Genomic DNA, 13,518 nt, shown 5'->3' with positions numbered 1-13,518 from the left:
AAAATCTGATTTTTTTTGTTAAAATGCTTTTTGAGGAAAAAATGTATCTAAAGATAGTTTTAATTGATACATTATAGCTCAAAGATATCTCATCATGGAATAGGGATTATAAATTCTAATTCTATAGTATGAGACAATATATTCATGTAACATTAAGAAAAGTTTTGTAAATGAGTTCCAATAGTTCATGGATTAAGGACCTAATTTTATGGGGTTCCAGGGGCTTCTGTATAGATTATTTAGGTTAATCTTTCTATCTACCCAATGGGATTCAGTGCTCAGTCTAGAGACGATACCATCAGAGATGCTTAGTTTTGCAGTTCTCAAACTATGGATTTGTGTCTCCAGAGATAACATGCTTATTAACAGCAAAAAATAAATTTAAATAATATATAGAGGTGAGAAATAACAGACCTCAACCCTATTGTCCCTGTGCAAATTTGTGTACCTTACCTCTCTCTCAAAGTGCAATGTTTCAAAAAGTTCAATGAATAGAAGATTGTTGTAGGCGGAATATATCCAGACAAGGAGAAGTCTGGAGATAAATGTGAGAAGGAAGGGACAGGCAGTAGAAACAAAGGTGAAACTGTTTGAGCAGCAAGTCTTGAGGCCTTTCTGAGTGTAGCCTTCATTGATTTGAGATCTTCCATACCATTCTCTCACTAGATGGGAAAACCTATAATGGCAGCAGGTCCAAAAAGAGACCCAGTTTGGGAATAAGAACCATTCAAGAAATATATGTTTGCTGCTGATGTTTTAAAGAAAGTCACACCAGTGAACTGGTGGAAATCACTTAAGCACTTGGATTCAGAGACTGTTAAAGTGATAATCTCACTTTTAACAGCAGTAGCTTCTTCTGCCAGTGTAGAAAGAATATTTTCTTCCTTTGGACTAATTCATTCCAAATTGAGAAATTGTTTGGGACCTGAAGAAGCAGGAAAGCTTGTTTTTCTTTTCCAGATTATGAACAAACAGGAAAATGAAGGTGAAGACGACTGAGCTGCAGAAGCCAATATTTTAAGTTTCTCACGATGACCTGGCTGACATAGTCAATTTAATTTTTGTTTTTTAAAAAAAAATATTTAATTTAACTAGTTTAGTTAAAAACAATTAACAAAAACAAACCTGATTTTAAAAAAAACTTGAATGTTTAACTAAATTCTAAAATTCTTATGCTTGTTTTGTTAAAATATTATGTTTGCTGTTGAAGAAAAAAATCCAAAATACATAACATCGTTTTAGTTAAATAAAACAATTTAAATGTCTGTCTGGTGATGTTCTCCTCCTAATACAGCATGGCAACAAAATCCTCCAAATATTAATGATTAACCTGTTGAATTAGAGATAGTTCGCCTCCGAATGACTTAATAAATATCTTACAGATTCATAGACTCTAGGACTGGAAGGGACCTCGAGAGGTCATCGAGTCCAGTCCCCTGCCCTCATGGCAGGACCAAATACTGTCTAGACCATCCCTGATAGACATTTATCTAACCTACTCTTAAATATCTCCAGAGATGGAGATTCCACAACCTCCCTAGGCAATTTATTCCAGTGTTTAACTACCCTGACAGTTAGGAACTTTTTCCTAATGTCCAACCTAAATCTCCCTTGCTGCAGTTTAAGCCCATTGCTTCTTGTTCTATCCTTAGAGGCTAAGATGAACAAGTTTTCTCCCTCCTCTTTATGACACCCTTTTAGATACCTGAAAACTGCTATCATGTCCCCTCTCAGTCTTCTCTTTTCCAAACTAAACAAACCCAATTCTTCTTCAATTACCTTTGGTAAATGAAATAACCAAACAATCATTCATTTTCTGATATAGTGGTAAAACTAATCTGAAAAGTTTTTTCAAAATAAATCACTTAAAAATATATCGTGTGTACCTTCTAAAAATGAAACCTACATCCATCACTGAGTTGTGAAGAATATGTATTAAGGTTATAACAACGAACAAGAATGCATTTTTATGTAGAAATCCATGATTAAATCGAGTCTTCCTGACTAGTGATTTTAATTTGATTTAAATCAAATCCACCCTGGTTTTCAATAAGGATGATGATGTAGAACATGGAGACAAAGGCAGGAAGGAGAATGGGAATGAGTATATGATAATTAGACATTACCACATCTAAGGTGGAAGCAAAACTCAGAGCTTAATATATTCAAGTCAGGGGAACCTGAGAATCTCCATCCCAGAATACAGAAAGAATAGATACAATTATAAGTATTTTTAATAAATCTAACAAATTGGGTTTGGTGCTATATGACTGGAGAATAGCAAATGTGCAGTACTTCTATTTAAGAAAGTGGGTGGGAGGGAGTGAACCAAGCAACTACACATCTGTTAGTCTGACCTCAATAATATGGAAGACTTTTTTGAACAAATTTTGAAGAAAAGAATATAGTGCCAGACTAAATTGACATCTTTCTTTGATGAGAACTGATTCTCTAAACAAGGGAAATGCAGTAAATCTAATCCAGAGGTGGGAAAACTATGGCCCGGGGGGCACATCTGGCCCTTGAGCTCCTGCTGGGAAGCTGGGTCCAGGACTCCAGCCAGGGAGTGGGATTGGGGGCTTGCCCCACTCTGCGCATGCCATGGCTCTGTGCAGCTCCTGGAAGGAGCTGCGTGTCTTTCCTCCAGCTCCTACATGTAGGGGCAGCCAGGGGGCTCCGCATGCTACCCCTGCCCCAAGTGTTGCCCCCGCAGCTCCCATTGGCTGGGAAACGAGGCCAATGGGAGCTGCAGGGACAGCGCCTGTGGACAGGGCAGCACACAGAGCCACCTGGCTGCTCCTCCGCATAGGAGCTGGAGGGAGGACATGCTGCTGCTTCCAGGAGCTGCTTGAGGTAAATGCCGCCGGAAGCCTGGACCCCGACCCCTTCCTGCACCCCAACCCCCTGCCTCAGCCCTGATCCCCCTCCGAACCCCTCAGGCCCAGCTGGGGACCCTCCTGCACCCCGAACCCCTCATACCCAGCCCCACCCTAGAGCCCACACCCTCAGCCCCACCCCTGCACACCACCCCACTTCCCCAGCCTGGAGCCCCTTTCCCGCACCCTGAATTCCTAGTTTCTGGCCCCACCTCAGAGCCCACACCCGGAGCGCTCACCCCCTTCCAAACTCCAAACCCCAATTTCTCGAGCATTCATGGCTCGCCATACAATTTCCATACTTAGATGTGGCCCTCGGGTTAAAAAGTTTGCCCACCCCGATCTAATCTGTCTGGACTGCAGTAAAGCGTTTGATACGGTGCCACATGGGAAATTAGCATCCATCAGCAAGGGATGCCTGATTCCCTAATGGGATTACACAATGCCCTTCCCTAAGCAATTGAATGGCTAAGACATTTAGATTTACACACTTGACTTGAACATCTATGTAAATGCAATCACAATAAACAAAAGGCATCTAGTTAAACTGGAGAATATGGGAATTAGTACAAGGATTGTAAGGTGAGTAAGGAACTGGTTCAAAGGGAGACAACAACAGGTTGTGCTGAAAGGGGAGCTGTTGGACTGGAGGGAGGTTATTAATGGAGTTCCTCAGGGACTGGTCTTGTTTAATATTTTTATTACTCATCTTGGCTCAGAAAGTAAGAGTGCGCTAATGAAATTTGCTGATGACCTAAAGTTAGGAAGCATTGGCAACACAGAGGAGAACTGGAATACGACACGAACTGACCACCTTGAGGGTGGAGTAATAAAAATGGGAAGAAAGTGAATAGTACAAAGTGCAAATTCATGCTCTTACAGACTAAGAAGAAGATTTCCATTATAAGCTGGGGGTTCCTTGTTGGAAACGCCAGAGGAGGCTAAAGACCTGAGTCACAGAATGAATGAGCCACCAGTGTGGTGCAGCCCTGAAAAAGCAAATGAGATTCTGGGCTGCATCGGGAGAGGTATATCCAATAAAGGTAGGGAAGTATTAATACCATTATAGAAAGCACTGGTAAGACCACCTGTGTAATACTGGGTACAGTTCTGGTCATCATAGCACCAAACCTAATTTGATAGATTTATTAAAAATACTGGAATAGGTGCAGAGAAGGGCTATTGGGATGATTGGGGGAATAGAGAAGAGACTAAGGCCTGGTCTACACTAGGGTGGGGGGTCGAACTAAGGTACGCGACTTCAGCTACGCTATTCGCGTAGCTGAAGTCGAACTACCTTAGTTCGAACTTTTTACCTGTCCAGACGCCGCGGGATCGAAGTCCACGGCTCCCCCGTCGACTCCGCCACCGCTGTTTGCGGTGGTGGAGTTCCGGAGTCGACGGGAGCGCGTTCGGAGTTCGAACTATCGCGTCTAGATTAGACGCGATAGTTCAAACTCCGAGAAGTCGAACGCTACCCGTCAACCCGGCCGTAAGTATGGACGTACCCTAAAACAACTTGGTTGTTTAGACTAGCAAAATGAAGAGTCCCAGGGGATCTGCTTGCACTCAATAAATACACCAGGGAGGGAAAAGAGCTATTTAAGAAAAAGGACAATATTGCCTCAAAAACAAATGGATATAAACTGACCATGAGTAAATCTAGGCTGGAAATTAGAAGAAGGTTTCTACCCATTGCAGAAGTGAGGTTCTGGAATAACCTCCCAAAAGGAGGAATGGGGGCAAGAAACCTGATTGGTTTCAAGATGGAGCTTGATATATTTATGAAAGGGATTATATGATGTGGTTGCCTGTGATAGCTGGGGACTAGAATCAATGTCCTGGAAGATTTCTTCCATTTGCGTCTTATGTTTGTTTTTGATTGCAGAGCCCAGAATTTTGCTAGGCACCTTAAAAAGGCATGGAATCTCTACTGCAAAGCTTACAGTCTAATCAGATGTATGGCCAGGACTCTAACCTCGTTTCTTGATGTGTATCTTTTTCTCATCCACCTTGTTTCATAGCCAAACTTTTTTGCTGGTCACTCAAGTAGTGTGTAGCTGCAGGGTTTCCTAAAACATATTCTGTCCTATACTGGATCTCACCACAAAACCGTTGGGATATTTTGTTTTGTAACCTATCTAACTAGGATTTACACCTTCGTCCTTCTGCGTTCATCAGTTGCACAGGTTTTTATTGCCTCTCAGGTCAGGCAATAAAACTACCTTTCTTCACTGGGAAAGGAGGTATTTAGACCTGTTAACTAAAACTGTGTGTTCACTCATTTTGATTTCCTTCTCTATTGACATCTAGAAAATGGGGAGTCATCGTGTTAAGGGTAAAGAACTTCTGTATTAAAATTCTTGTGTACTCCATAGATCAGAATGAAGACTGGAATTGAAGAATATTTGAAAAATTGTCTGAGACTTGGATTATTTTATTTAACAAAAAAACGAACTAGACCCTGTTATACACATTTTCAAAATAGATAAAAATCCAAAAACCCCACCATTCTTTATTTTCTATCTGAATATAATCAGGCATTATAAATAAAACATCATAGAGTTTTAAAGCCAAGCATTAACAAATAGTTAACAAAGGATAATGAAAACACAGACAGGTATAGACTCTTGCAATATTTGATGTATAGTTTTTCAACAATACCTTCTTGGTTTCTGGCATCTTAAAGGTGTTTTGGATCAATATATTATTAGAATTATTTCCACCAATAACTTAGTTTAGTAGGAAAGAATTACTACTTCTCAATCCAATTAATTCTGATTTTAAACCCTCAATTGTATGCTTTCTCCACTGTGCTGTCTTTAAAAGCATTTTGTTTTGTAATTAGACTTTCAATTATCCACTGCTTTCTTTTCCTCCTCCCTAATAGATTACCCAGTATTTCATGTAGCATTTTTAAACCTGCATAACACTTTCAAAAGATTAATCTGGGAGCTTAAATTCATAACTTTGCTAGACACTAAAAATCATGGACTATATAGAGACATTGGATTTACGGCTTATTACAAAAATCTGTAACCCACTAACAAGACCCTCCCTCCCACCAGCTGCTTTCCCTTTCTCCTTTCCTCCCTATGACTAGGGGAGGGGGTTAATTGCCAACTTCACCTTGAATGGTCCCTTGCAGTATGCGTTGGCTACTTATGCTAAACAATCTGTTCCACCTTGTATTTAGCAGTGACACTCTGAGTACCTTTCCTAGACCTGAAGAAGAGCTCTGTGTAAGCTTGAAAGCTTGTCTCTCTCGCCAATAGAAGTTGATCCAATAAAAGATATTACCTCACCCACCTTGTCTCCTAATATCCCGGGACCAACGTGGCTACAACAACACTGAATATAGCATTTGTGTCAAGTGATAATATCAAGTTGCCTTACTTGATTTTTCACCTTTCCCTATTTGATTCTTTGGATGATTGGGGTAAAAATGGCAACCATATGTATTAAAACTGGAAATTTTTTCCCCACAAGAACATAAGCTGTATTCAGGATCAAGAAAAGTAATTTCTTCCGTCCTCCCCTGGCCTCTTGATGTGTTTGGAAGAAAAAAGTGAGATGGAGGGAATCTTTTCTACTCCAGTACAGGAACTAACCACTTATGAAGTAGATCAGATTATATTACAAAATATATTTCAGTTTTCTCATTTTTTGCCTTTTTTTCTTTATAGGTGATTGGTCTGTTGGATGTGTTCACACCTGCTAAGTCACTGGAAGAATTCAATGATGTGTAGGTAACATCTTTGAAAACTGCAGCCCAAGCATATATGATTATAGAAATGTAGGGCTGGAATGAACCTTGAGAAGTCTAATCCAGCCCCTCAACTGTGGCTATACCATCACTGACAGGTGTTTGTCCAACCTGTTTTTAAAAACCTCCAATGATAGGGATTCCACAGCAAGTTTTTCCTAATATATAACCGAAATCTCCCTTGCTTCAAATTAAGCCCATTACTACTTGTCGTACCTTCAGTGGACATAGAGAACAATTGATTATAACAACCCTTAACATATTTGAAAACTGTTGCATCTCCCCCTGCTTCTCTTCTGTCTCTCTCCTGCTTTCCCCTCCTTCCCTCCTGTAAGCTAGCACTGCTATAGTAGTTCATGGGAGGGAAGGAGGGGAAAGCTACTGTAGTAGTGCTAGCTATCCTTGGTACATGGTTGAAATTTGGAAGGATTAAGAGGATTATAGTTAAATTTTGTTTTAGAATTACAGGTCTTTTCTATCGCTAATTTCTTATTAATCATCTCATCCTTCCTCCTGCCAGTGTAGGATTGTTCCCTATAGTGCTTTTGCTAGTACCTTGTCTAGTCTAGTTTTAAACCTCTGAACTTCTACTACATCGCATGTGAGATTATTTCAAGGCCTAATCATTCTCCTTGTCCAGAAACTCTTACTTCTAATGATATCTCCTTGTTGTGCCATAAACAACTCCTTCCCTGTTTTATATTTACACCCTTCAAGTACTAGTAGATATCCTTTGTGTTCCTTCCATCACTGTTTACTCTTTGCTGAGCCAACCTATACATATTTAGGCTGGGATTTTCAAAGGCACCCAGTTTCCTTTAGCGCCTTTTGAAAATCTCCATTTTAGCTCCATTAGTCTTGTCTAATGATGTAAAATAGTCACCCTTTTTAAATGACAAAAAAGCAGGAAAGGGGCAGTGCATTCATGAGTTCTTTGAAGCCATAGTATATATAGTGGGGTGTCCTGGTCATCTCCCTTTGTGCTACTCAGGCAATGCAGTCGGTACCTGCCTTGGTGGGTATGAGTGCTTCAGAAGAGATTGACTGGGTTGGGAAATTAGCATTTACCTTATCTGGAATAAGGCCACCTGTGCCAAGCCATTCATAAATTTTTAAAAGATATGATCCAGTAAATATTTGTGTCTCATGTTGGACTAAAGATGAAACCAATTAACTTTGAGAGACAGTGAGTCTGTGCTTATAGCTTGAAATTAACTTGGAAAGAGAGTATGAAAGCAGTCTTTTTTGGTTACTTTAGTGACTCCAAAACTGCTATAGTTTATCACCAAATTCCAGCCCCTTATGGAACAGGTTTATATTTCTGGAATCGTGATGTGCCTGGGAATGGCTTGTAGCAGGATACAGCTGTGAGCTGCTGCAAGCAGTTGACAAGGCATTGTCATGAGCTGTATAAATACAGTCTTTGATCCTGACAGATGGAGGGTGAGACAGAGGGGAAGTGGATAAATGGATATCTAGACCCGTAAGTTGTTCTTGGATCCCACACAAGTGTGATTCTGCAGCACGAAGGAAAAGAGAGCACATGTTCTGTTAATGCAAATCTAGGACATTACTCTGTTAACTGTTGTATGCCTAATGTGGAGTCCTCTCACAAGTCTGCTTTCAGCTAGTCCACTGGCATATGAAGGAAGGTGGTCTCTGGGGGCTGTGACCTCTTTGCTGGCTTGCAGATAGTAGCATTTGACAAATGAGGTATTTGTATTTTTTTCAAAGGCATATCTTAAAGCAGATCTCTACTGTTGAGTCTGTGCTCCATTAACATGTCTTGCAGGATTCTCCTAGGTAAAATCCATTACCAGACAATACTTGGTTGGCTCATTCCTGCTCCTGCTAAACAGGCCAGGATCTCTTGTTTCCAGCCATGAGTCCCTTGCATTACTATGCACTAGCTAAATGGAGCCACAATAGCTATTTTGTCTTTCAGTTACTACTTGTTTAGATCTCTCTTTTGGCTCAGTAAAACTAAGCCTAGTGCCTTCAGCTTTCTTTAAATAAAATAGAATTTGATCGTTGTGCCTCTTTCTCAGTCATCTGGTCTTACCACTTTAGGTTGCCTGCCTCCATTTTGTTTTTCTTTGCCCCTCTCCACCCTTCCCCCCCCCCCCAATCAAAAAAGAAGCAGCTCTTTGGCTTGCACAGTGGTCAATATACTGATTCAATGGCCAACAATATGGTTGCCATTTTCAATGTTTAGGGAAGAACCAGAGCTGTCCTATCGGAATTCAGGTTTGTCTGCAAATAGTCAAGACTTGGGGTGAGCATTTAACACTTTCCTGGGCACCTGAGGCTAAGTCAGCTAGAAAGCTGAGAGGTAAAAAGTATCTTATAATGCCGTAGTTGAGCGAGCCAGCTGGGTGTTAATTGGGCACATGGTTTCAACACAAGTTAGGCATGAAGTCCTAAGGTTGCACTTTGACCCCTTTGAAGTGTTCAGCTGTGTCATGCTTTAGGATATTGAGGTCACCTCATGCCATGCTCACCTCCATGCTTTGAGAATGATGCTTTAGATACAGCTTGAAACACATACTGAGGTGATGCTGAACATTCTGCAGCTGCTCTTGGTCAAGACTGTTTAAAGCCTCTGGGGATTCAGGCCAGGTCTACAGTATAAATCTGTATCAGTATAACTATGTTGCTTGGGGTGTGAAAAATCCACACCCCTGAGCGACGTAGTTATATCAACCTAGCTCCCTATGTAGACAGCACTATGTCGACAGGAAAGCTTCTCCCCCTGCCATAGCTATCACCTCTCGGGGAGGTGGATTAACTATGCCAACGGCAGTGGCTCTCCCATCGGCATAGGAGCGTCTTCACTAAAGTGCTACAGCAGTGCATCCCTCAGAGTCTAAACATTTTGGTGTTGATGGGTCATATCCCCACACCAGGGGTACATGGGTACCTGTTTGTTATCTCCTTCACATCCTTTGTTCTGTCATATTGCCATTGCTGCGATTCACGCGTATGGACTTTTTCCGTCTGTAGAAGATGGTGGTGGTTTAACCACTTTTTTATAGAGCAATGTGATTGAAATGGATGAAAGCAATGTAAGAGCTAGGTGTACCTTGTGATTCAGGGTGCTGTGCTAATGCCAGTGTCCCAGGCCCTGATGCATTGACACAACATTCTTTTCTTGCCATATGGAATCAAGGGGATGTTTCTGGTAACACAAGAATTCCCTGTTATGTGGATGCTGCTTAATGAGCCTGAAGACTTTTCAGATACACTGCAGATCTCCATAGGAATTGAATTAAAAGCTACACATTACCACCCCAGAAAGTCCAAGATAGCTAAGGGATACTTCTTCAGCTAGACAATCAAGGATTTCCGAGTTAAGACCAGTGGAGTGCTTTGAACTTAGGCCACACAGAAGAAAGGTCGCAGCTGCCCATCAGTGCAAACCAGACTGAATGGGTGGCAGTATTCCTCATACAACACTAGCGTTTCTGATTTGGCAGGATGTATTGTATAAAAGTGACTATGGCAACAAGGAAAACTGCCAATGGTTTGATGCCCGTGATTTTAGATGCAGGTTTGCCTTCATCGGGGAAGGGTTTCCAATGTGAAGACCCTGGCTTGCATAAACAAGTACAAAACTAAGCTATAGAAGTTTGAGCTCCAATTTTTAGATTCTCTCCCACAGAGATTCTTTTTCTGAGCAAGCCAATTTAAAGTTCTTGGGTAAAATTTACAAAAGTAACTAGGAACTAAGTAACTGAAATGCCAAAGACACTTCTAAAGGTGGAATTTAAGGTCTCTTAAAAATGTTACTTCTGGTGTTTTTAAGGTTTTTATGCATCGCCGCTAATTGTCTGAGACTCATCCCCCTTGGGTTTCAGAGCCTGGGCTTTAGCCCGAAAAGGAATGTCTGCACTGCTATTTTTGGTCCCATAATTTGACCCCAAGTACATTGACCTGGGCTCCGAGACACTCTGCTGCAGGTTGTCGGGTGGTTTTATTTTTGCATTGTAGACATACCCATAGACTTCTGACAGGGGAGAGATCTCCCTAAGTTTCATGTACTACTATACAGTGAGAGTTTAATGTAATTGGCCCCTGCCATCCTTAGCACTGCAAACAAAATCTGCACCATTCAGAATTAAATGATTTAGATGACAAAATCCTTGCTTCTGAGCTTGGTAAAGGCCCTTTGCTACCAGAGGGAATAGGGGAGAATATACAGGGACTCTTCTGCTCATATACTGCTTCATAGCAAAACATTATGTTCTTTATGGATTTGTGGCAGCAACGTCTATTAGGAGAAGCACTACAGAATCAGCAGAGTCCAGAGTATCTTATTTGAAGTACTGTCGGAACTAGCAGAGAAGATTGCTTCCAAAAAATTTCAGCACGTTAGGTCAATTTTTTTTTAACACAATTTTATGAAAAATACCTATACTTCTGAAGTTAGGTAGTTTTGGGCTTCCTAATGTAAAACTATTACATTGCAAATGGTCTTTCACAATCTGCTCTTTCTCTTGGATGTACTGAATCATGTCTTTGGGTACATTTAGAAGGTCTAGAAAAGGTACTCTTTCCAACACAATTCTGCCTGTTTGCACTAATGGACCAACTCAGTATGAAAGTATAGTGAGCATGTGCGGGGGCACAGCTTCTAGTTTCGCTAGAATTTATCATTCTTTAATCTGGAACAAATGCCAAAATAAAAATTGAATGTAAATTTCCTACTGAGAAGAACAAAAATAGAAAGTATTGGGGTTTTTTTGTGGATTTATATTTGGATGGCTGGCCAGCTACCTGTTGTATCTTTGGAATAAGGTGCATTTATTGTTGAAAGTAACTAGCAATAATTAGAGTAAAATCCTTATACATAAAATTATCATTGGTGTTTAAAATACAATTTCTTGGCTTTTTAATTTCTCTTTGTAGTTGTTGTTAGAAGGTAGAAAAAAAGGCAGACTCTCTAGACCTTGAACACCTTTATTGTCATAACTGAGGAAATCCTTGTCCAATCATTTTACATTTGATAGAACCACATCTGCATTAGTAAAGGTTTGCCAGAATAGCTATATCATCAGAACCTCCTAGTATAGACTCAGTGTAGCTTATTTTGCTCGCTGACCATATGGGATTGAAGTAATGTAGTCCAGGACTTTACAAACCAATATTTTTGCTTGTTTGTGTGGATGGGTAGTTTGGAAAGCAGTGGACACTTCGTATCCCAAAGAAAACTGGCATTCAATTTCATGCTTCAGGACATAAGCTGACATTGCCACTGGGGTCAGGAAGGAGTTTCTTGCCCCACCCACTATTCCATCCCGTAGAACATTGTTCAGCATGGGTATTCTGCTTTCCTGTGAAGCATTGGTATGGCCACTCACCTTTTCTTCCAAATGTCCCAGTATGTTCCCAATGCCATGCAAATGAAGAAAATTGCTCTGCTACTTCAGATATTTCTTAGTTGACAAAAGATTATGGAAAGAAAAGAGGAGTCATCTGTATTGAACAAGAAAACGCTTTGTTCAGGAGTGTATGAGGAACAGAAAGGATGTCTCCATAGTGGTCAGTTATTCTAATATCCTGTTCTGTATGAAGCAAAGCTTCATTTAAGCCCTGTGGGAGTGCTAGTTTGCTTAGTAATTGTCTTTCATGGGAGAAAAGGGTATTTCCTGGTGGCTCTCCCTGTCCTACCTTTCCTTTTGTTTCTAGGTACCTGGTGACCCACCTCATGGGGGCTGATCTGAACAATATTGTGAAATGTCAGAAGCTCACAGATGACCATGTACAGTTTCTTATATACCAAATTCTTCGGGGTCTGAAGGTACTTGCACCAGTCCTATCAAAATACTGGGGAGATGGAAATTCCTGAAGGGTACAATCCTACTTAGAGATTAACACAAATGGATTTTGGAGTTTATTCACTCTCTTAGTGCATGTAGGGTAACCTTCTGTTGGCCTTTCTCCTGTCCACTTAATGATTCAGTATTGTTATAGTGCTCCACCAGAAACTCAGTGTGAATACATTCTCACATTGTGCATAGCAATGGGCTGACTCTGGAAGGTTATGAATAAGAGCTGTTCTGTGCATAGTGGATCTTTTATCCCTGCAATTTATATAATTATTCTAGTTTCATTGTTGATAACAGTGAATTCTTCAGTGTCTGGAAGGAGACAGACTAAGTATGAAACACCTTTGTGCATATGACCCATGGAAGGCCTTTGCATCACTGAAGTCCCACTTTATTCCTACTGCAAATGAATTGGGGCGGGGGGAGGTTATATGCTCTAGTAGTAAGGACATGAGAGGATGTTTACTCATACTGATCTGTAAAATATCTGTCATCTTGTGTTACAGTACATCCATTCGGCTGACATAATACACAGAGTGAGTATTGGTACTAGGAGAGGAGTAATACAATCTACCCAAAGACACAGCAAGTTAAAGTAGAGCTGGGAACAGAACCCAGGAATCTTAACATCATTTTCCCACTACTAGACCACTTCCTGTCATATTCCCCAGCAGCTTTCATCCCAGTTTTACAGGTGCTGTGATGAATAGATTCAGTGTCACACCTTTTAAATACATTGATTTCAGTACATTTTAAACAAAGTTATACTAACTGCTCCTTATACAGAAGGCCTATGAGAACAGGAGAAAACTCAGTAAAAATTGGCTCTAGAATGAGACTCCCCTTCCCCCCACTGTAAAAAGTTGCATTCTTATTTAAATGGTTGTTAATGCCAAATGCAGACAATGCGTAGACTCTGCCATAGCTGCAGCTAATACGTTGTTATGCAAGACTGATGCTAATATTGTTTCCTTCTTTTTTAGGACTTAAAACCTAGTAACCTAGCTGTAAATGAAGACTGTGAGCTGAAGGTAATCTGGCAATAGTA

General features: G+C 40.6%; 1 protein-coding gene across 3 annotated transcripts in view; it reads left to right on the top strand.

Moving 5' to 3' along the window:
- The window catches only part of MAPK14 (mitogen-activated protein kinase 14), a 56,577-nt gene that overhangs the window by 21,977 nt on the left and 21,082 nt on the right, over positions 1-13,518 (top strand). For all 3 annotated transcript variants that reach the window (XM_045013965.1, XM_045013963.1, XM_045013962.1), the window contains exons 3-6: positions 6,563-6,621; positions 12,331-12,442; positions 12,977-13,006; positions 13,454-13,501. In XM_045013965.1, the coding sequence (XP_044869900.1) occupies positions 6,563-6,621; positions 12,331-12,442; positions 12,977-13,006; positions 13,454-13,501 (249 nt within the window). The remainder of the gene's footprint in view (positions 1-6,562; positions 6,622-12,330; positions 12,443-12,976; positions 13,007-13,453; positions 13,502-13,518) is intronic.

The sequence above is a fragment of the Mauremys mutica genome, chromosome 4, assembly GCF_020497125.1.
Source record: "Mauremys mutica isolate MM-2020 ecotype Southern chromosome 4, ASM2049712v1, whole genome shotgun sequence".
Lineage (NCBI taxonomy): Eukaryota > Metazoa > Chordata > Testudines > Geoemydidae > Mauremys > Mauremys mutica.
The sequence above is the reverse complement of the archived record's forward strand: the minus strand, read 5'-3'. Positions and strand labels throughout refer to the sequence as shown.